This window comes from Elgaria multicarinata, chromosome 4 (assembly GCF_023053635.1).
Source record: "Elgaria multicarinata webbii isolate HBS135686 ecotype San Diego chromosome 4, rElgMul1.1.pri, whole genome shotgun sequence".
NCBI classification, from domain to species: domain Eukaryota; kingdom Metazoa; phylum Chordata; class Lepidosauria; order Squamata; family Anguidae; genus Elgaria; species Elgaria multicarinata.
This window is the reverse complement of record NC_086174.1, coordinates 130,398,274-130,420,097: the sequence shown is the minus strand read 5'-3', so window position 1 is coordinate 130,420,097 and position 21,824 is coordinate 130,398,274. Positions and strand designations below refer to the sequence as shown.

The following is a 21,824-nucleotide window of genomic DNA, read 5'->3' as shown; positions in this document are numbered from 1 at the left end:
TCAGAGGCACTGTTTAAAGAAAACGCATTTCTACTCTCTGTGAGAGAAGGGTCTCTCTTTCTCTGTCTCTCTTTTTTAAGGTGACATTTTGCCATCTGTAGCCTTTACAAGTATTTGTATTCAAATAACGGGTTGCATCAAACTGTCTGTCCAGCAGAACGGACCCTGCTGTTGTACTGGATCCTACCTTTTCCTTCCTTTCTACTGCCACTGCATTGCCTGTCTGATCTTGATGGTTGAGGGACCCCCCCTCCCCCCGGAGCATATTGGGGGTGGGGTGGGGGCAAGAAAGCTTGCTAGGGAGAGGGGAGAGATGGGAAGTCCCATTACTCCACTCGTGCAACGTTGGATGTCAGTCAATTTTTATTTCTATTTTTAAAAACCTGCGTCCTGATTAATTGGGGACACCTATTTAGTCAAACATCTTTAATCAGTTAAACAGATTAATAGACTTTAACGTTACAACTCTAATAAAACATATTTGAAAGCTTGTTCAATGAAATGCGGAGTACAAGCAACAATGCTCTGTTAAAAAGGTTTGCTTCTTTAGATGTTCTGTGGAAGCCTATTTGTAACATTGTTTGTACAATCTATTTGTACAAGATGTTTCATGTTGCTTTAATAATTGCTAAGCTTAAACGAATGAAAATCATTGCGTATATTTCAAGAGGGAAATAGGAAGGGTAACTTTCGTCTGCTGAAAAGGGCGCAAAGACTTGTGAAACCCTAAGACACTTACTTTTGTGGGGTACTATTTCCTGTTCTTTTTTTCTTTTGGGAAAAAAATGGTTGTAATCTAAAAAGTAGCTCGAAAACCCCCTTCTCTTGACCAAATAACCATTTCTCCATTCATTGATTGCCTTTCTCCTTCCAGATTTATCTTGCCAGGTGATGTGGACATTGATGAACTACTTTATGAAGAGTTTTTAACTCCGGAGGAAGAAGCAGAGAGTAGGAAGGAGCGGGAAGCCGTGAAGCATCAAGAACTTCTGCAATCAGTAAACTTCTCCAAGTAAATGAGATGTCAGGCTCAGTGTCCTCTTGTTCTATTACTAAATTGATTGATTGATTGATTTACAATATTTATATACCAATGGTATTTATATACCAATGGTATTTATATACCATTCAAATAAAATAAAATAAAAAACAGAATAAAACACCTTAAAATTGATTTTTAAAAGAAGCAAAATGAAAAGTGAACCGTGAACCATGGCTGGTCATTTATACACACTGCCCCCAAAGGGAAGGATATTTTTTAAATACGTCCTGGTTTGAAACTTAGAATGTGCATCCAAATGAAAGTCATTTATTTATTCATTTTATTATTTCTAAATAAATAAATAAAAAATAGTCACCTACAGCTGAAAAGTCCCAGAATGACATGCAATAAAAAATAAAGATAAAATCCTAAAATTCATGTTAAAAAGCAAAAAGTGCACAATAAACAATCGATTAAAAGCAGTAGAGGCTAGAAGCAGGTGTCAGTAGTAGTATTAAGGGTGAATTCCTATGTATGTTTAGATAGAAAAAAGCCCTACAACTCCCAGCATTTCCCAGCCAACATGCAAAATATAAAGATAAAGCTACTTAAAAAACAGGATAACTGTAGCGATCAGAGGATTTTGCGTAGCACTGAAAGTATAACCAAGCCAGGCATTAGGCAAACCTCTCTGGGCGAGGGTCTTCCGTAACTGGGAGCTTCTACAGAAAAGGCCTGATCCTGAGTGGCTGCCGTGGGCCCGATCCTTGAGGCACACACTCTGGCATTCCGGCACAGGACACCCTAAATCAGTGAGACTCCTTTATTGCAGCAAATCCCACAGTAAAAGCTTAATGGTTGCATTCTTCAGAAGTCATAAGGCTGGTGACAATTAGCTGTAGGCTCTGTAAGTCATTCCAAAACATTATAAATATAATTGTGTCAGAGATCCAGATAACTTGGTTTTCTTGTTCCAATCTCTGTGGCTCAGAATACAGGGGCAACGGCTTTAAGAAGCTCCTGGCATAATTCATCCCAGGCAGTCCAAGACAAGGGTGTCCAAATACAGGGCAAGAGCTTGAATGATTCCTGGTATAAGCTATCCAGGCAATCAAAGACAAGGGCTCTAGCAAAAGACCTAAACAAATCCACACATGCAGAGGTTTAGTCTAGCCTTGAAATCTTCATTGGACCTCCGTGCTACATGAGTCAAAGCCTGTCAAGTCCAAGAGTCGAGACAGATTCAAGCGTACATCCGGAGTAATCCCACAAATGCAGCAGTTTCGACAACCATAATGTCCACTTTGCTATCTCCATGCTACATGGGTCCAAATCCATAGCAAATAAGAATTCAAGCTCAAACAAGAATACAGCAGCACTTTTTATGGCAAGTTCTTAACAATACAAAGTTCAAAGAGACAATAGTCCAAATTGGATGGAGAATCGACGTGAAGTGCCTCAGGGGGCTTGGATGATAGTAAATCCAAACAGAGAGGGTGTTCCTAGCCAAGGCTCCAAGCCTGGGCATCTGCTTAAAAGTGAAGGTGTGGCTGCGATATCCCTCCTTATAACTGACAAGGGATTTTTGCCTATCAACACGGCCACTACCCAAACAGGGCATCTTCATTCTGCCTGTCAGGGGCAACACGTCAGTTTGTGAGACTTCCAACCCCTGTAAGGTTCTCACAGAGAGGTTGCGATCTTCCTTTCTTGTCAAGGCCAAAGCTAGCAGCTGAATGGAAGTAACTTAACTCTCACTTGTTTTCCTCTGAGAATATTGACAGAGATAAGCTCACACTGATTCTGACATTCCACAGGCTGAATAAGCCAAAACCCTTCCGGACCACTTCTGATGAGATTCTGGCTATAAATTATAAGCCCCACTGCAGTGCTGGGGTTGGCCCACAACAGTAACGACCCACCATACCTCAGGATGAGAGAGCAGTTGGAGCAGACCCTCCGATGACTACCTCAGGGTCCAGATAGGAATATCTATGGGAAGAGATGCTTCTTGAGCTACCGAAGCCCCAAACTGTGAAGGGTTAACTGTGATAGATTAGCACCAGCACTTTGACTTGGGCCCAGAAACTAACGGAGTGCCAGTGAAGAGGATTCTGTACTGGCATAATGTGATCGTAATGCCCAATTCCAGTCAGTTTGTACTGACACGGAAGATTCTGGACTGTCTTCGAGGGCAGCCCCACCTACAGTGAATTGCAGTAGTCTAAATGAGAGGTTATCATGGCATGGATCACTGAAGCCAGGATGTGTCTATTCGGGTAGGGTTGTATTATTATTATTATTATTATTATTATTTATTTATTTATATAGCACCATCTATGTACATGGTGCTGTACAGAGTAAAACAGTACATAGCAAGACCCTGCCGCATAGGCTTACATTCTAAGCTGTAGCTGGTGTAAGTTTGGTAGAAGGTGTTCCATGCCACAAAAGACACTTTTGCCTCTTTATGCACTGCATGGCTTTCAGTTGGATGTACATCTCAATGTACATCTCAATGGTGCACTCGGGCACAATGAATCATAAGTCGCACAGCTAGAGCTGAATTGGAATTATATATTTGGAATTATATAAGTGTTTTTCTCATTTGAAATTGTACCCTGACTACTGTGGGTTTTGTAATTTATTTGTTTAGTCACCTTTGCAAACATGAGCATTGCTTTTTTCCCTTCGTGAAAAACAGGTTAACTTTGGAACAGAAAGAACTTTGCCGAAGCAGGTTGAAACTACTAACCTATTTGGATCGGCTAGCAACATACGAGGTGCGGATGATGGTTCTTAAACCAAGTATTGCGTTTGTTGGCTTATGGCTTATTATATAGTGGCTTCAAGACCTTTTAGTCTGATAGTTTTGTTTTCATATTTTTAGTCTCGTTAGCTCTTCAATTATTATGCACAATTATGCACGCAGCATCATGGCTGCGCACCAGCAAATTCCTATTGTTTGTACAGCTGTGTGTATTTTCTCTTTATCTTTTTTTCCTCCCACATGGCCTTCTTCCTCCCAACAAACCATATTTTAAATCCTCCCCTGTACTTAAAACCTGCTTAGGCTTTGTATGTGTGCATGCACATGTCTATATGAGCCAGAGGTGGAGTGAAAATATACAAAACTTTTAGCTGTGTATGAAGTGTCCACTTGCATGGAACCCTGTTTCACATGTCTTAACTGTACAGCATGATAGCCGACCTTTGGGCTGTTAAAATTGTGGATAGCCTACAGAAGGCAGTGGCCCATGTAATGGAGACTGGGCTTTGCCTCCAGTTCAGGCCCAGTGTTTCCTTCCAGTTGATCCATTTCCCATTGCACAGGCCAAAGGGTGAGTGTACGTGAAAAAAAGCCAAAGGCAAGGGGTGGAAACAAAGATATGTCTAGGAAATATTTATTTGTATATGTCAACGCGTTTCGGACTTATGAAGATCTTCTTCAGGGCAATCTAAAAGAATATATAATATAATATAATATTTACAAGAGTAAGGAATTGGAAAATCATATATGCTCTTACAATATACTTCAAAAAACTTTAGAATACATTGCAATAAGATATAGTACAACTCAAAATAATTAAAACATAATAAGACCAAGAAGTGTATTTTATATTACAAAAATAGATACAGTTACTCAAGTAAGAGTTTCAATTTTCTCCAGAGCAAAATGATCTATGTATGGTGAGTTACCGAAGAATGTCAGGTATATAAACTCTCAATGAGTAATTGAGAAAAGCCGTTCTTCAAAGCAGTGCCGACAAATCAAGACATTCATAAGTCCGAAAGGCATTGGCATATACAAATAAATATTTCCTAGACATATCTCTGTTTCCACCCCTTGCCCTTGGCTTTTTTTCATGTGCTATTTGGGGTTTCCTTTCGTTTTGGGCTACAAGTAGGGAGTGTGCCAGCAAAGTTGTTTTTGCTTTGTGGTATCGCTTGAGGATATTGTCTGTGGCATATGTTGAGGGCCTCCGAGAAATGGGTATCATTGTGAAATACTTTGTAATGTGTTTTTTTTCTCCCCAGGAGATCCTTGGAGGGCCACATGATGCTGAGCAGAGATATGATGCAGAGTTCTTCAAGAAGTTCCGAAATCAAAACATTGTTCTTTCTGCAAGAACATATGCACGGGTAAAACTTCCTTTGAAAATTCCTAACACAGGATTTCATATTTGTTCATTTTTTTAATCAATATTTTATATTGCAATCATATGAATTGCATCCTAGTTATACAATTATAGCACAATCCAATATTTCTCTGCTCAGAAGTAAGTTCCACTGAATTGAATGGGGCTTACTCCCAGGTAAGTGGGTATGGGATTGTAGCTTTATTTTATCTCATTTTATGTGTACTGTGCCTTTCCACCAAGAAAATGGCACTCAATGGCATGGATGGATGGAGAACGCTGGAAATTGTAGCACTTTTCTTTGCCTAAGCATGCATAGGGTTGTGCACTTAGTATCTGCCAGAAAAAATGGGTTCCATAGTCAGTGTGACAATTGCACAGGTCCTTCCATTCCAATCACAGCCTGTTCCCTGAAGTGTATTCTGGTGGTATGTTTAGAACAGATAACAGGATGTACTTCTTCGTAGTTAAACTGTAGTGATGGCTACTAATTTGGATGGCTTTAAAAAGAACATAAGTGCCATGCTGGATCAGACCAAGGGTCCATCTAGTCCAGCACTCTGTTCACACAGTGACTAACCAGCCATCGGCCAGGGATGAACAAGCAGGACATGGTGCAACAGCACCCTCCTGCCCATGTTCCACAGCAACTGGTGCACACAGGCTTATTACCTCGAATACTGGAGATAGCATACAACCATCAGGGCTAGTTAGCCATTGATAGCCTTAGCCTCCAGGAATTTATCCAACCCCCTTTTAAAGCCATCCAGATTGGTGGCCATCACTACATCTTGTGGTAGTGAGTTCCATAATTTAACTATGCGCTGTGTGAAGACGTACTTCCTTTTATCTGTCCTGGATCTCCCACCAATCAGCTTCATGGGATGACCCCACTGGGTTCTAGCATTTTGAGGGAGGGAAAAAAGGGATTAAACAAATTCATGGGGGATAAGGCTATCCTGATGGCTATCTAATGCCTCCAGCATCAGAGGTAGCGTGTCTCTCGCTACCAGTTTCTGGGGAATAGGAGCTAGACGGGTCTATTGCACTCACGTCCTCCTTGTGGGCTTCTGATTGGCAGCAGGTTGGCCACTGTGTGAACAGAATCCTGGACTAAATGAGCTTTTGGTCTGTTTCAGCAGTGCTCTTCTTATGTTCTAACTCTACGAGGTTCCTTTTTAGGTAACGGGTAATTTGGTGCTAGTTTTACCCTACCCTTTTGGTAACCAAATAGTTTTTTGTTTCAAAACATTCATGAAAGACTCTTAGTTTTTGGAATAGAAGAACGACGTAGGTTTGCCGGATTAGTTGTCATAAATAAAGAGAGTGTATAGTATAAAAACTGACTTGCATTTTTAAGGGCGGAAAAAAAAAAGTATTATGCAGCATTCCCTAATGGTTACTTATTAAATAGAAAGGCCCCTAAGCTGTTTCCTGATTATTAAAACTGAACTATTTGTGCAGGAAAGCAACGTAAGAGCCATGGAAATTTTGTTCACGTATCATGGATCAGACTTGCTTCCACATCGGTTGGCAATTCTCTCTAATTTTCCAGAGACCACATCTCCTCATGAATATTCCTTTTTGCTGCCTGAGGCTCGGTAAGTGCATACATGCTGCAAATCTGTGCACGATGACACTGTTTTCTTTTGAAAACGTTCGTATTTAACCCCTAAAAACGACAACTAGCATCTCTCTCCCTCCCTCCCTCCCTCTCTCTCTCTCTCTCTCTCTCTATATATATATATATATATATGGGGGAGAGGGGAGAGAGAGATTGAATAAAAGAATAAAATAAAACATCCTAGAGTGAAACGTCAAATAAATACATTGCCAGCCAAATTTTGCTCTGTTAGTTGTTATCATCTGGAAATCAAACAGGAAGTAAGTCCCACTTCCTAGGCAGAGGGAAGATTGGGATCTACTGGTAGATTTATGGTTGATTTGCAATACATCAAGCAAGACTTTCTGCCATGACTGGCCTTGTGCTGATTGGTTATCTCGCCGTGTATTAATTGATTGCCTTTGACTAGGTCTTTGTAGCACTCTGATGGCAACTTTGAGAATATTTATTTATTTATTTATTTATTTATTTATTTATTTATTGCATTTATATCCCACCTCCCCCTCACCCAAGGAACCCAAGGTGGCATGCATAATCCTCCTCCTCTCCATTTTATCCTCACAACAGCAACCCTGTGAGGTAGGCTGGGCTGAGAGTCTGTGACTGGTCCAAAGTCACTCAGTGGGTTTCCATGGCCAAGTGGGGAATAGAGCCTGGGTCTCCCGACTCCCAGTACAATTCTTTAGCCACTACAACACACTGGCTGTCAGTCTGTTAGAATCCCTGATTTATAGCATCTCAAATGTAGATCTGAATTCGTATATACATTGCATGGTTCATGAGGTGCAGGAGGTAATATAACAAACACAGCACCAAGGGCAAAAGCACAGTAATGGGTCCAGGACGTAGAAAAAATCGGATTATACCGGTGTAGAAGTAGAATTATGCAAGGAGGGAACATGCAACCAGACCCACTCATGAAATTTAGCAACATGTCGGCAAGCTGGATATGAGTTGGCATAAGCGATGAATGGATACCAATTCTCAGTTAAGCTGTTTGCATTTGCCCAAAGAAGGCATGAATTTGTTTTGTGGGCTTGTCTGTTGAAGTTAATTTGCAGGGTCTTTGCTACCATTGGTTAATGCAGGCGTGCAGAACCAGATTTGGGGGTGGGAGGCAGATGAGCCCCTCTCGCTCTGTGGGCCTCGCCTCACTCACCTGACATCGTTTGTTTCCCATCCCAAGCTTTGCTGCACACGCCCTTTTGTAACGAGAGAAACCACATGCACAGTGAAGCCAAGCTGCTTCTTATTCGGCCAGTCCACCTCCATCCCTCATTGCAGGAAAGAGGTGGTGTGGTCAGAGGAGTAGCAGCTGACTCCCCTTTGCTTCTCCGAAGAAGGAGCAAAGAGTACTCACCTGGCTTTGTCCGCCCTGCCTCCTTCTCATAATGGGGAAGGGGTGTGTGTGTGAGACGGCGATGCCCCCATCCCCACTCTTACCTCAGATTGGAGCTAACAGCAGGAATGGGTGGATGTGGGGTGGCCGGACTTGGCCCATGCCACGGAAAGTGGACTTTCTCCCTGGTACAGACAATTCCCACCCTCCGCTACCCTGCTGTTATCTCTGGTCTCAGACCAGAGTTAATAGCGGGGGTCCACTACTGGTGCGCACCAGCAGAGAAATCCCCACTATTATCTCCAAACTGAGATTGGACCTAACAGTGGGAGCAAGACTTTGAGATCAAGTCCTGCCCCCCGGAGCAACCCCCAGAGGCTCCACGACCCGGATTGGGGTGCCTGGCAGACTAGATCCAGCCCACGGGCTGGAGGTTCTGCACTCCTGGGCTTTTCCAAAGTGAAGGCATTTCCAATCTTGTGGCTAGTATGGCAAAGCCCCAAAGTTTCTGTAGGTCAGATTTCCCCAACCTCTCATGCCTCCCAGATGTTCTCAATTTCAACTCCCATCAACCCTGCCCCCACAGCCAATCGTAAAGAATGCTGGGAGTTTTAGTGTATCAAACATCTGGGGGGCAGCAGTTTGGGGGATGCACTTTAGGTTGTTCGCAAAATTTTTGACTAAAGCGAGTTTTGGATTAGGTAAGAGAACTATTTAAGATGGCGCTAAGCTCTTCAAAAACTAATTTCCCAGTAGTTTTCAACCATCGCGCAAGTCTACTGCATATATAGTAATGTACTAATCTCATCGCCACCTCTCCAGCACTTAGGTGATAAGGAGATTGATAATCTTTTGTAGCTTTAATGGGTACAAATACCATCAATGAACTGCCTTTAATCCATTCTCACTTATATAGCCTGAAGTAGATTTGAATGGAACTTTGTTCCATATCTCCCTTCCAACTTTCCTCATAAATTGTACATTTTCGATCTGTCCTCCGTGTGCATCTTTGAAGTATGTAGGTTTAGATCTCACTTTGTCCCCAGAGAACTTCTGCTTCCTGTTTGGTGGTGGGACATTAAGAAACACCAGAGGGACTTTGGCACTTGCCATTATCATCTGCTAGAGACTGAGTACCTTGAAACAAATTTTAAAATAAAGGTCTTCGTAAACTTATCTTTTGAATTTCAGTCAGACTGAAACATTTTACTTCAAAATGTGAAGGTAATCCTGTGTGGATCTGCTTGAAAGCCCCAGTAAGTTCAATGGGACTTACTCCCAAGTAAGTTGATATAGGATTGCAGCCTTAAGCACTTGTGCAAAACATCCTTCCATGAAAGCAGTACACTAAGCTATAATTAAAAACCTTTTATTTGTAGCTGCTTCATGTTCCCATTAGTTACAGAAGTAGACTCGAAGCACCTTGCTAGAAGCATATAAATCAAACTGGATTAGCTTCAAAGCTCTCTGCATTATCAGAAAATGTTAAATTTTTATCATTAAAGGATGGTTTTGAGGGAAACATGGAATCCTTTTGTGTTTCAGCATATTGTCATTTTGCAGGGAAACCCCCCTCAACTTTATTTAGTGCCTGATTTTGCCACTGAAGAAGATGACTGGATAAATTATGCATTTGGACAATCACATCTTGCCTTAATAAGCTAAAATATGAATGAGCCTTTTGCCCACACGTGTAGCCTTTTGTGGCACATGCAAGCAAACCACAAAGCCTAATCAGTCATCGTTTCCTGTTTTGTCTGAGTTGGGACACAAGCTCGGATATTAAAACATGGCTTAAAGTTGGTTTAATATCTCCTGGCTTATTCTGAAACTAGTAAACATGCTTTCTTTGCTTGAACAAAATGGGAAACTATGGCCAATTAGAACTTATTGGCTGAAGCAAAGGGAGGAATAAGCAGGGCAAAGGATTGTTCATATCTTGTCTTAAGTTAAGAGAAGATTGTCTGAATGCATTCTGTTTTCTCCTTTATGACCTTGTTGCTGTCTGTGTAGTTCCTTTGTCAGTAATGGGCTGTAAGTAGCCAAGTGATCAGAAGTTGGTGAGTCCTAGCAGGATTGGGAATGGAATTGGAGGGGATGCTGTAGCCAATCCACAGGAGGGTCAATGTGGAGGCTAAATTGGTAATGAGCCAGATTGTGAACCAAACAATCTGGAGGAGAGTTAGGTCAAGAAATAGGCAAACCCCATGGTGAGCAAGTTGATAGGGAGGTTAATAGACTGGGGGAGGAGAGTGTAGCAAGGGAACCAATGGAATAACAAATAAGCTGGCTTGGAGTAAAACCCTGCAGCCACACAAGTGTGGAGTTGGTCAGGCAAATACTCAGGCCATTGGTTTACCTAGCCCAGTATTGTCGACACGGACTGGCAGTAATGGCTCTCCAGGGTTCCAGGCAGGAGTTTTCCCAGCCTTAACTGGAGATGGTGGGGATTGAACCTGGGGCCTTCTGCATGCAGAGCAGCTGCTATCTACTACTGAGTCATAGCGCTTCCCCACTTATCTTTCTAAGATTGCAGGACTCTGCCTGATTTTAGTTTTCGTTTGGTGGAATAATGGACTGATCAGCCTCACTGTGCTTAACGTTGTGATTTGGTCTTCATGACCATTAGGAGGTACAATCCTAATGTGATACTTGCAGCTTCCCTAAAACGAGTCCTTTCCCTAAAATGGATGGCAGCCCTAGCACAGTTTGGTGGAAAGAAAGCTGGCTCTTGCCCAGACCATTCCTAATTAGAGGTTAGTGTTAAGAACGAATACACTTGCAGTGTCAGTCATGAAAGCCTCCTGTGGCATCAGACTACGCAACAGTAGTTATGGGAGACAGCAGTAATGAGGAAGGTCACTTCTGAAGGCGACCTGGCTCGGTAGTCTTACATTCGACACCTGGTGGTGCTTAATTACTTTACTCGTACAATGTGTTCCATTTAAAACTACTGATGCATTAGGTAGATACGTTTCTTGAAGCTAAAGACATGAGATGTGACTCAAAGCTCCATTGGGCTGTTACGTATGCACCGGGTTCTGTCCAAGCAGGGGCTGCTCCACTCTAAGAACGTAAGAAGAGCCATGTAGGATCAGACCATGGGTCCAACTAGACGAGCATTCTGTTCACACAGTGCCCAACTAGCTGCCCATGGGAAACCCAGAAACAGGAATGAGTGCAACAGCACCCTTCTGCCCATGTTCCCCAGCAACTGGTGTATATACACATGCTGATTCTGATACTGGAAGTAGCATAGAGCGATCGGGACTAGTAGCCACTCTCTTGAGTATTGGGGAGTGCTTTGCACATCCTGTGTATCTTTAGTTGCCTTATATCAGCGGTAGGTAAACTGATGCCCACCAGATGTTTTGCACCCATAATCCCTGAGTATTGTCCATGCTGGCTTGAACTGATGGGAGTTGTAATTTTTTTAAAAAAATGTGGCAGGCACCAGATTACTTACCTTTGCCATATATTGTTAGCCCTACTTAGATAAGGCCCATTGAAATGAGTGGGATTTAAGTTAGTCTTGACTACCTGAAGTCCCATTCATTTCATTGGGTCCACCCTAAGTAGGACTAACACTGAGCCAAACTCTTGGCCCATCTACATCTGTTTTTATACTGACCGGCAGTGGCTTTCCTGGTTTCCAAATAGGGGACTTTCCCATCTTTACCTGAATATCTGGGAGCTTTGGCATGCAAAGCATGTGCTGTACCACTGAACCGTGTGGTGTCAATGTCCACAGGACTTTACAAAGAATTTTAGAAGCAAAACATTCCTGCCATTGAAGAGAAAGGGACAATTGTTGCTTCTTATGGGCTTTGGAGCCAATGAATCAATCAGAATTGAAGTCTGAATTGTTTACCTTTTATAGCAGACAACTGCTTCCTTCTTCCCTCCCAAAAATTAGTGTTTGCAGCAGACCAGTATTGGCAAATGCCCCCAGCTGAACCCAGGTGGGAGTTCCAATGCACTCTTCTTGCTGTAACGTGAACAAAAGTTTTAGGGAAAAGCAAGGATGGGTTGGGGAAGGGAGGACTCTAATATTGCATAGGAAAAAGGTAGCTAGTATGACAGCAGTTATGCTAGGCAGAGATCTGAGATCTGGTTGAGTAGGCTGGGTGAGAGGAGGTTTTCTCCCCTTTCCCTCCTGGGCTTAGGCCTGAAGGAAATAGGATCCTATTGGTAGGATGTGACAGTGGATGGGCTGGAGAAGCGATAATGTGTGACACGTAGTTGCTTGAGCATTTCTTTTCTTTTTATTTGTTCCCCGATCCCTCTTTCTAGTATAGTACCATAAAGAAAGGTGTGGGGGACAACCATCTGTTTGGGAACAGATTTTCCTATGCAATTTCAAGGGGCTGTTCATTGGCAGCTTAGGGTTTACATTCAGTAGAGTGAATGTATAGAAAACACCCCATGCATAACATGGACGGCTAGCCCAGGACATAAGGTGAGGGGTTAAAATGTAGACTGAAATGATATCTGCATGAGCGTAATTCAGTAGGCTTTGAGCCCATGAGGTTTGCTCAGTCCTGTCTGCAAGGCTGGCCAGCGGTTCTGCAATTAAGGTCAGCTGTAGTGAGAGCACCTGAGAGTAGTGTTGTCAAAGGGCATTTTGTTGTGCAACTGCTGCTCCCCTAATAGTCCACAAAAGATCTGAGCCAAAATGACTTTCACAGTTCAATCTGTGTTCTTTGCCAGGTGGTTTTTTTGTGTGTTTTTGTAATTTCATAGAATAGTAGAGTTGGAAGAGGCCTATAAGGCCATCATGTCCAACCCCCTGATAAATGCAGGAATCCACCTTAAAGCATTCCTGACAGAGGGCTGTCCAGCTGCCTCTTGAATGCCTCTAGTGTGGGAATGCCCACGACCTCCCTAGGTAATCGGTTCCATTGTCGTACTGCTCTAACAGTCAGGAACTTTTTCCTGATGTCCAGCCAGAATCTGGCTTCCTGTAACTTGAGCCCGTTATTCTGGGTCCTGCACTCTGGGATGATCGAGAAGAGATCCTGGCCCTCCTCTGTGTGGCAACCTTTCAAGTATTAGAAGAGTGCTGTCATGTCTCCCCTCAATCTTCTCCCTTTGTACTGGCTTTGCTTAAGAGCCAAGGAGCAAAGATGATTTGCACTGCTTCTGCCTTCAGCCAAAGCCCCTTTCCCTGGAAATGAAAGAAGACCCATCTTCCAAGTCCTCAAGCATGAGCAGAGAACATGAGGGAAGAGCAGGGACATGTTTCCTACAAGCCCCTCTCTACCTATGGTGTCCTGGAGCCACGGAGTCCCTGAATAAGCCTTAACAAATGAGCACGGAAAGTTCCTCAATCTCAAACATTCATTTGTTTACACTGGTTGCCTGCTTTTCCTTTTTTGAAAAACTTACATAAAATAAATAAATAAAATTTTGAAATCTTACCCTTAGTTCAGACATGGCCTTAAATTCTGTCTCCCTTAAATCGGATCAATGCATTTTTACTCCTATACCTGGTATAGGTGCAATGTGTTGTAATGGCTCAGAATAAAATCCTTATTTCCAAACCCTTATTTCCCTTTCAGTTCTCCCGAAAGAGTGTAAAGCCTTTAAAAGATAACATGCTTTAAAGGATTATTAACCTTCTGGAGAAAGTTGCATTTGCTAGCCTAAATTATAGGATTTTTATTCGATTTTATATTACCTAATTCAGGCCATGATAGCTTCTTGCTTCTTATTGTGTTGGAGTCTTTTAAAGTAAGTTTATGGGACTTTTTAAAAAGAGCATATTTTTAGTTCTTGGAAGGTGGTATTGTTATATATGAGAGCACTCGTGTGCTGTGTAGTGAATAGAGAAATAAGATTACAGCGGTACATCCAGCTTTGTCATTCTTGCGAAAAGCATAAGGTGATTTCCTTTTTTCATATAAAAGTGAAAAGCCGATTAGACGACCTAATCAAAATCTTAACTCATAAATGTGTGCTTCATTCCTTGGCATACTTTAAAGTGATATTGCATGTAAAATACGCTTGGTTTTGTATTTCTGAGACAGTGTTGTCCTTGCTCTCTCTTTACCATGGCCTGTTACTAATGAAGGTATCCCAAACTTTGGTGCAATTTGAAAGTGCTCCTGCTGGCTGCTTAAAATTTTATTTATTTATTTATTTATTGAATTTTATACCACCCAATAGCTCTCTACCCTATAATATACGGTGGATCCTAAGATCCCATGGAAAGAGTTCCCCTCACAGAAAAGGCAATCTTGGCGTCCACTAATGGAATGAGGGCAGAGCCTGTTACTACTACTACTTCTTCTTCTTCTTCTTCTTCTTCTTCTTCTTCTTCTTCTTCTTCTTCTTCTTATTATTATTATTATTATTATTATTATTATTATTATTATTTTATTGCATTTGTATACTGCCCCATAGCCGAAGTTCTCTGGGAGGTTCCTTCTTTCCCTTGCAGTTCTGTACACCCACACACATAAAAACACGGATACCTGTTTCAGAGTGTTGGAGGATCCTGCAGGTGAGAGGTGGTGTTGGGGAATAGGCAAAAATCGCCCCTTCTCCCTTCTGTTAGTGGGAGCTTCCGCTGGATCAAAGGCCCTTCTGCGAAAACCAACCCCAGGAACCCACCTAGTCTTTTGTAAAGAGATGCACCAAATATTCATAACGATGGTTTTTTGGATTGAAAATCAAGCTTTGAACGGTGTTTCAAACATTTGCCGAAACACAGATGGCTCCCACCTCATCCAAATTACTTTCTTTTTCAAAATTTATAAATTTATAAAATTTATAAATAAATGAATAAGTAAATATTTGTGACCAGTGCTTGACACAGCAATTTCCTATCATGCCCTGTGGCCCTATTCTTTTTGGCACAAGGGAAGCACAGAGGAAAAGAGTTATAATCATGGCTGTAGTAGCCCCTGCCCTGCTGGTGTGTTGCTCCTTAACATCAGGAAATGCGAGTGTGCAGCTGTGCACACCCATACGCACCACAAGTTATATATGATATTGTGATCTACATGTATATAAAATATTAATATTTTCCATATAGGAATTCTAGAAAGTGTGGAGAATGTCCAACAAGTTTTTTAAAATAAGCAGTCCTTCCCTTTCATCTGTAGAACTAATTAGCTTGTGGAGATACCTTCTGTCTGTCTCTCTCTATAAACTGGTTTTACCCTGTGCAATTTTTTTTGTTATTTATTAGAAAATAATAAATATCCTGCATTTCCCATCCCACTGTGACCTTCAGGGCACTAACAAGTGAGTATCAAAAACAATTAGAATAATAATGAACAATTCAAATTATCTAAACTGCCTCAGAACAGTACTAAAACCGTAGCATAATTCAGAGCCAGAGGACAAAGCAAAACAAAGAGACTCTGATGAAACAGGGATTTAAACAGAAGCGCCTTAACTTGATATCTAAATGCACCCCAGGTGGACCTAACCAAATCCCATGAGGTAAATAATTCCACAGCCTGGTTGCCACTGAGAAGAAAGCCCTGTAACATGTCTCCACCCTAGCAAAATGTTGCTATGGGGTGTTTGCTTTACAGAATATACAGGAGCTGTCACTTGGGTTACTCAAAGCTTTCTAGAATGAACCATGATACGCATGGTGTACAACTAGAGGGAAGGGGAATGTTTTTATTTCTGTTTTTTTCTTTGATTAAAGAGTTTAGCAAGCTCTGTATGATGGGTTGTTATGTGAACCGGGAGGGAGGCGATTTATAATGCACACTCCGAAGGTCACTGGAATATGAACTGTGAGAAGGGGAGGCGCATAGAATGGAGAGAAAAGAGAGTTGGGTGTGAGTTTTAAGAAGAGACAGTAGGAGCTTGGCAGGTAGTGGAGGAGACAGAGAAAGATGGTTGGAGGAGTAGCAGAGAAGGCCAAGGAGGAAGAGCAGCCGAGGAGAAAGACAAGAGAAAGCAGCAGAGAGACAAAGGCAAAAGGGCTGTTTACATGACCAAACAGCCCACCGTGGCTTATTAAAGCCATGGCAGACTACAGCGCATGCTAATGCCATTTTGAATATTCGATTGCGACCGTGGCTTGTATTGTCTGAACCAGCAGATTAAACAACCCTTACAGAACCCATGACCTGTTTTAGGGTTATGTGAGGGTTGTTTAACCCTTGCACAACCCACCCCTTGCCAGGTTTGGATGACATGATAAGCTGCAGTTGCAGCTTGAATTTCCAAGATTTCGCCTGTGGGCGCTGTGACTGTATATTTGGTTTTGTGTAAATCTTTCCCTGAGAGCAGCATTGCTTTCAAAGGGCTTATCAGGAAAGTTTCCCACAGCAAAGATTATGTGAAGCCGGTTAAAGAGAAAGGGGCGGCCAGAGCAGCCGTCAGCCAGTGAGGAATGGTGAAACTCAGCAGTAGAGGCCAGCAACAACAGTTGAAGGAATTATGGAAATTATCCTCATAACTGTAACACTATATTTGTAGCTAATGGTGTTATATGGCGAAGGTATTTGTATTTGGTCTGTATAGTTGCATTTGTTTAGTTAATACTACTCAGTGAAGATCTGAGTAAATATTTCCATATATATTTACTTGTCTCTTGAGTGATTGCCGATCGGCCCGTCTTATACTGGTTATGGAACAAAGAGGTCTTACAGATTCTGACCTTCCTGATGCAGCTCCCCACCCCCATCTGCGTAGGAGGCTTAGGGGACCTTTAGAACAGCATTGGAGGCGGCATGTGGGGTGGTACGCAGGAGAAATGGCTTCCCTCCCCATTCCACTGACAGAGGCCTCTGCTGGATCTTCTGTCAGTGTTTGGACACCAATTGGATAGAACCCTTTGTTTTTGATATATGGAACAGCATGGCAGAATCCATAAAGGTGAGAATGGGAGAACAGAAGAAACCGGCTGACAGTAGATGAAATGCTAATATTTGTTTGCGGGTGGTGGTGGGGGAAGAGAGAAATGTATTTGCCTCTTCATATGAGTTCAAGGTCAGTATAAATTTCCAGCAACCTCTTATCCCGCCACATCCTTTGGCTGTCAGCCTGTTGTCACCAGCTGCATTCTTCTCTCCCTCTCACCTTTCATCTTGATAATAGTCATATTTCTGAGCTATTTGGCATCACCAGAAGGCAGCATTTGTTATTTAGATAAATTGCGATATTCCCCTTCTCCTTAGAATGTCTTCCTATTTCAAAGAGGGGGACTTTGGCAAAAGGGTGTATAATGTTTAGATCCACAGACAAGAGGGACATTCTTTTTTATTTTATTTTATAACTGAGACAATTGGAACTCTTGGTTTATTGTGAGAATTATTGCCATTTGAATTTAAGAGGTAATCTCCCTGGAAAATAATGCCCTTCACCAACATTAGAAATGCACACAGCCCAAGCCTTGTAATTTCCTGTTTTTGTTTTTAATGCATTAAGCTACAATATTGCTGCGTTATAGCCAACATATTAGTCTCACAAAAGTCAGGAAACCCAAATGAATGACTCCCTTAACAGCTGTAACTTTGCTGAAGAGCACATTACGGCTGCAGTAAAAGTGGGGGAGGAATCACATTTTAAGACAGCAATTCATACATATGTTCCCTTGTCTTCACTGAAAGATCCTCAGATTTTCCCTCTTAGGCTGTACCTTTCCATAGTTGGCCTCACCCCAGTAGTGAGCCCCTTATTGTGAAGTCTGTTTTAAATCCATTCTGCTAATTAACAAATGAGGACAGAAACCTGGCAGGGACCACATAGTTGGTGCATTGGGCGTGCAGGTGAGGTTGTTGAAGCTTGTTCAAAATGAGACTCGGCGTGGACCCCGGCGTTTTCTTCCCTTCACCCTCATGCTCAGTCGACTTAGGGTCTCTGGATAGAGGAGTGATCTTTGTGTGGATGGAGCCACCGGAGTCAACTCCTTGGAGAGCTCTCGTGGCGTTGCTTGACCCATTCTCTTCTGAAGTTGGGCTGTGCATTGAAATGAACTGGCTGTTCATACCCCTCTGCGCACATTCTTCCCAGCTGCCTGGCTTCTAGAGAGACAAGAAAACAGGTGGTTGTCAATTCTGTGTATCGTTTGAGGAAAGGTTCAGAGGTTTTGCTCGCTAGGATTTGGATGCCTACCTGTTGTTTGCACTGCCTATGTAACACGCTTAGGTAATTGGGCTGCCTGCTGCCTTTGTTAATTGCAAGGCACCTTTAAACAAAATTCTTAAACCCAGGATTCTAAAACTCAACTAACTGCCAAACAAAATGGATTTCATAAGCCACTCCACCCACCCCCCCAATTTCATATAACCTAATCTATACAATACAGAATTGCTCTGTTTCGTTTTACATTCAAACAAAACTAAATTCTGAAGCTTGTGGCCAGAATCTCATCCTATTCAATTGACTGTGATTTGTGGTTGGTTTTTTGTTGTTGTTGTTTTTACCCATCAGGTACATTCCTGCTCACACAGAATGACTTCCTTTTTCATACATCTCTGCTTTGAAATGTTATTGATGTTCTAAAGTATTCAGTGCCTCAGCCCTATAATTAAAGATGCCTTTCTTCTTAAATGCCATATTTGACTGTATATTTGCTTTTGTATAAATCTTTCCCTGAGAGCAGAGTTGCTTTCAAAGGCCCTGTTGTGAAAGTTTGCACAGCAGGGATTTTTGGAAACAGCAGCACAGGCTGACAGCTGCGAATGTCTGAGTTTCTGCTTAAAATAAAAATGGGTAATTTTATTTTCAGTTGAGTCAAATAATGTGTTTATCTTAGGAAAGGGTGGTTTTAAGAAATGTGCAGGAACCAAACTTAATGGAATGGCAAGTTAATTAGGGCAGTATCCAACTATGTCATCCTGATAGCACAAATGATATTGCACAAGCGGAAACTGTGTTCTGAACTGTCCGCAGGAGAAAAATACAACTAAAGATATGTTTGTGCATGTGCATTTGCGCAAGCAACTGTGCATTCTGCTTGTGCGATGTGTTGTGCATAAGTCTTGTGCAACCCATTTCACATAACCGTTGTGCACATCCCATTGCACGTTCTGCTTGTGCAAACTGCTATGCAACCAGCTGCACAAGCATAATGGGCAATCACTTGCGCAATGGAAAGATTCAGTGGAGCTCTGCTAGCGCTATTTGAGTTTGCAGAATGATACCATTAGATATGGCCTTTACATTTTTCTGATCTCTTCCTCATAGAAAATGACCCCCCAAAATGACCCAGGCATTTTAGAATGTTTTCTCAGAAACTTCCCATTAACCAAGAAATCTCCTGAACACAGGAAATCAAGAGGATGGATGTCTGTCAACCTGTGTTTGTTAAATATTTGTTTGGATTTGTTTTAACAGAAGCTTGGGAGAGGGAGGAAGTCCAGTTTGTACAAAACTAGATAGTGTATCTCGGAGAAATGAGGACAAAACCACTGAAGACTCAAGTAGCCACTGAATGCTGTGTTGAAGCATCTTTCTTATAGTGTACATGCATAGCTGCTAGGATCTAACAGTTCTAACTTTGGAGATGATTAATATTCATAGCTGTCCAAAGCACATTTACTTGAAATGAGCTGCATTTACTTCTGTGTATACATGGTTGGGATTGAGTGGGAAGTCCAGTTAGCTCATCAGCATTGTTTCTTAACCATATGATCTTGATAGGCTTGAGTGCTGGGCTGAAAACAACAGGATGAAATTTAATAGGGATAAATGCCAAGTTCTACATTTAGGAAATAGAAACCAAATGCACAGTTACAAGATGGGGGATACTTGGCTCAGCAATACTGCAAACGAGAAGGATCTTGGAATTGTTGTAGATTGCAAGCTGAATATGAGCCAACAGTGCGATATGGCTGCAAGAAAGGCCAATGCTATTTTGGGCTGCATTAACAGAAGTATGGCTTCCAAATCACGTGAGGTACTGGTTCCTCTCTATTCAGCCCTGGTTAGGCCTCATCCAGAGTATTGCGTCCAGTTCTGGGCTCCACAATTCAAGAAGGACGCAGACAAGTTGGAGCGTGTTCAGAGGAGGGCAACCAGGATGATCAGGGGTCTGGAAACAAAGCCCTATGAAGAGAGACTGAAAGAACTGGGCATGTTTAGCCTGGAGAAGAGAAGATTGAGGGGAGACATGATAGCACTCTTCTGTCAAAGACTCAACCCTGTCTGTGCCGTATGATCAGTAGAAAACTCTGAGCAGCAAAATAAGTATCAAGCTTAAAAAGGAACTTTGGGTGCAACCCTATGCATGTTCAGACAGAAAAATGTTCTACAGTTCCCAGCATTCCCCATGCTGGCTGGGGGATGTTGGGAGTTCTGGAAGTTATTTCTGCCTGAACATGCAGAAGATTATACCCTTAGTGGTTTGCCTCTAGGAAAATGCATACCTTGGTGAAGCCTAGCATTTGAGATCTGTGGAAAATAGATAATTCCTATTTGAAGATGGTGGTGGTTGGTATTATTTGAACTTGGACTCAGTTCAAAGAGACAGGTAGTCCCTTGAACAAGAAACTATGAATCAGAAAGGGGGGGCATGAACATGGATAGTTGGAGCAGGGTTTGTCAATAAGAATTATGTAGAGTTGAATTAAGCTTTTAGCCACATGCAATGTGGTGGGGGGAAGTAGACTTTCCCATTACCTTCTCAAGCCCCTTCCCCAAATGCTCAGAGAGAGTTGGGGGCCCTGCTGAATGAGGTAGGTTGTGATGTGGCGTGTGTGTCTTATGATCAGGCCTAGTTGGAGATGACAGGCCATAGCTCAGTGTGATAGAGCACATGCTTTGCATACAGCAGGTCCCAGGTTCCATCCTCAGCTTCCTCAGGTAGAGCGAGGAGAAGGATCCCACCTGAAACCCTGGAGTGATGCAACTGGCTGTGAGTGTCAACAGTACTGGGCTAGATGGCCCATGGTCTGAGTTCCTGCGATTATTTATTTTTGTCTGTATCTTAAGGCTACTTTCTACATGATGCAGAATAAGCATACTTGTGGGAACTGTCAATTCCAGCTCTCTGGCACATTATTTATCATATGGCTGTGTTCAGAAGACAACTTAAACCACAGCTTTAACCCCGGTGGTTAAGCCAGAAAGCCTTATTCACCATGGTTAAAGCTGTGGTTTAAGGTGTCTTCTGAACGGGGCCATTGATATGTGTATGGTAGGTGTGTGTGTGTATACGCACAGACACACACACACACACACACATCATTGTATATGTAGATGTAAAACATTTTTCATTTAAAACTTGTGATTTTGATGGGGTTTTTTAAATCCATGTGTAGATTCTCTTTACCATAGTAGGATTGCCTTGGGTAGTGTACTGATAGCTGAAAAATGATTTCACATTCCTTCTTCTAGCATTGCATTTCAAAGCCTGGGCAGAGGTGAAAAAACGTCCAATTCCTAGGAACTATCTTTAAAGCTCTAATACACAATGCATGGGAGTTTTGGAGCTCGGCGATGTAATTTTTCTTAAGATTGCAAAGCATCTAGAGGAAACAATAAATAAATAGTCACGATGAAGGATGTTTTGTGTTTGAGAGACTTTTCTAGCTTTCAAGGGCTCAAGCTGTGTGTAATGCACTCTTTGATAGGCTCCTTCGTTGGCACTTGGGAATATTGTGGTTAATTTTAGGCAGCATAATTTTCTCTCTTTCTGGCACTGATAGGACATCCTTGACTATTTGAAGCTTCAATCCCCTCAAGGGCAGACTATTAAATTACCTCTTTACAGGGAGGAAGAAAAATGCCTTGTTTTAAAGAACTCCAGTTCCTTTTGGTGAGGCA

General features: G+C 42.1%; 1 protein-coding gene across 1 annotated transcript in view; it reads left to right on the top strand.

The window, feature by feature from the left end:
* Positions 1 to 21,824, top strand: part of NBAS (NBAS subunit of NRZ tethering complex) — a 229,246-nt gene that overhangs the window by 44,213 nt on the left and 163,209 nt on the right. The window contains exons 18-21 of the mRNA XM_063125180.1: positions 875 to 1,012; positions 3,687 to 3,765; positions 5,021 to 5,125; positions 6,586 to 6,722. Of these exons, the coding sequence (XP_062981250.1) occupies positions 875 to 1,012; positions 3,687 to 3,765; positions 5,021 to 5,125; positions 6,586 to 6,722 (459 nt within the window). The remainder of the gene's footprint in view (positions 1 to 874; positions 1,013 to 3,686; positions 3,766 to 5,020; positions 5,126 to 6,585; positions 6,723 to 21,824) is intronic.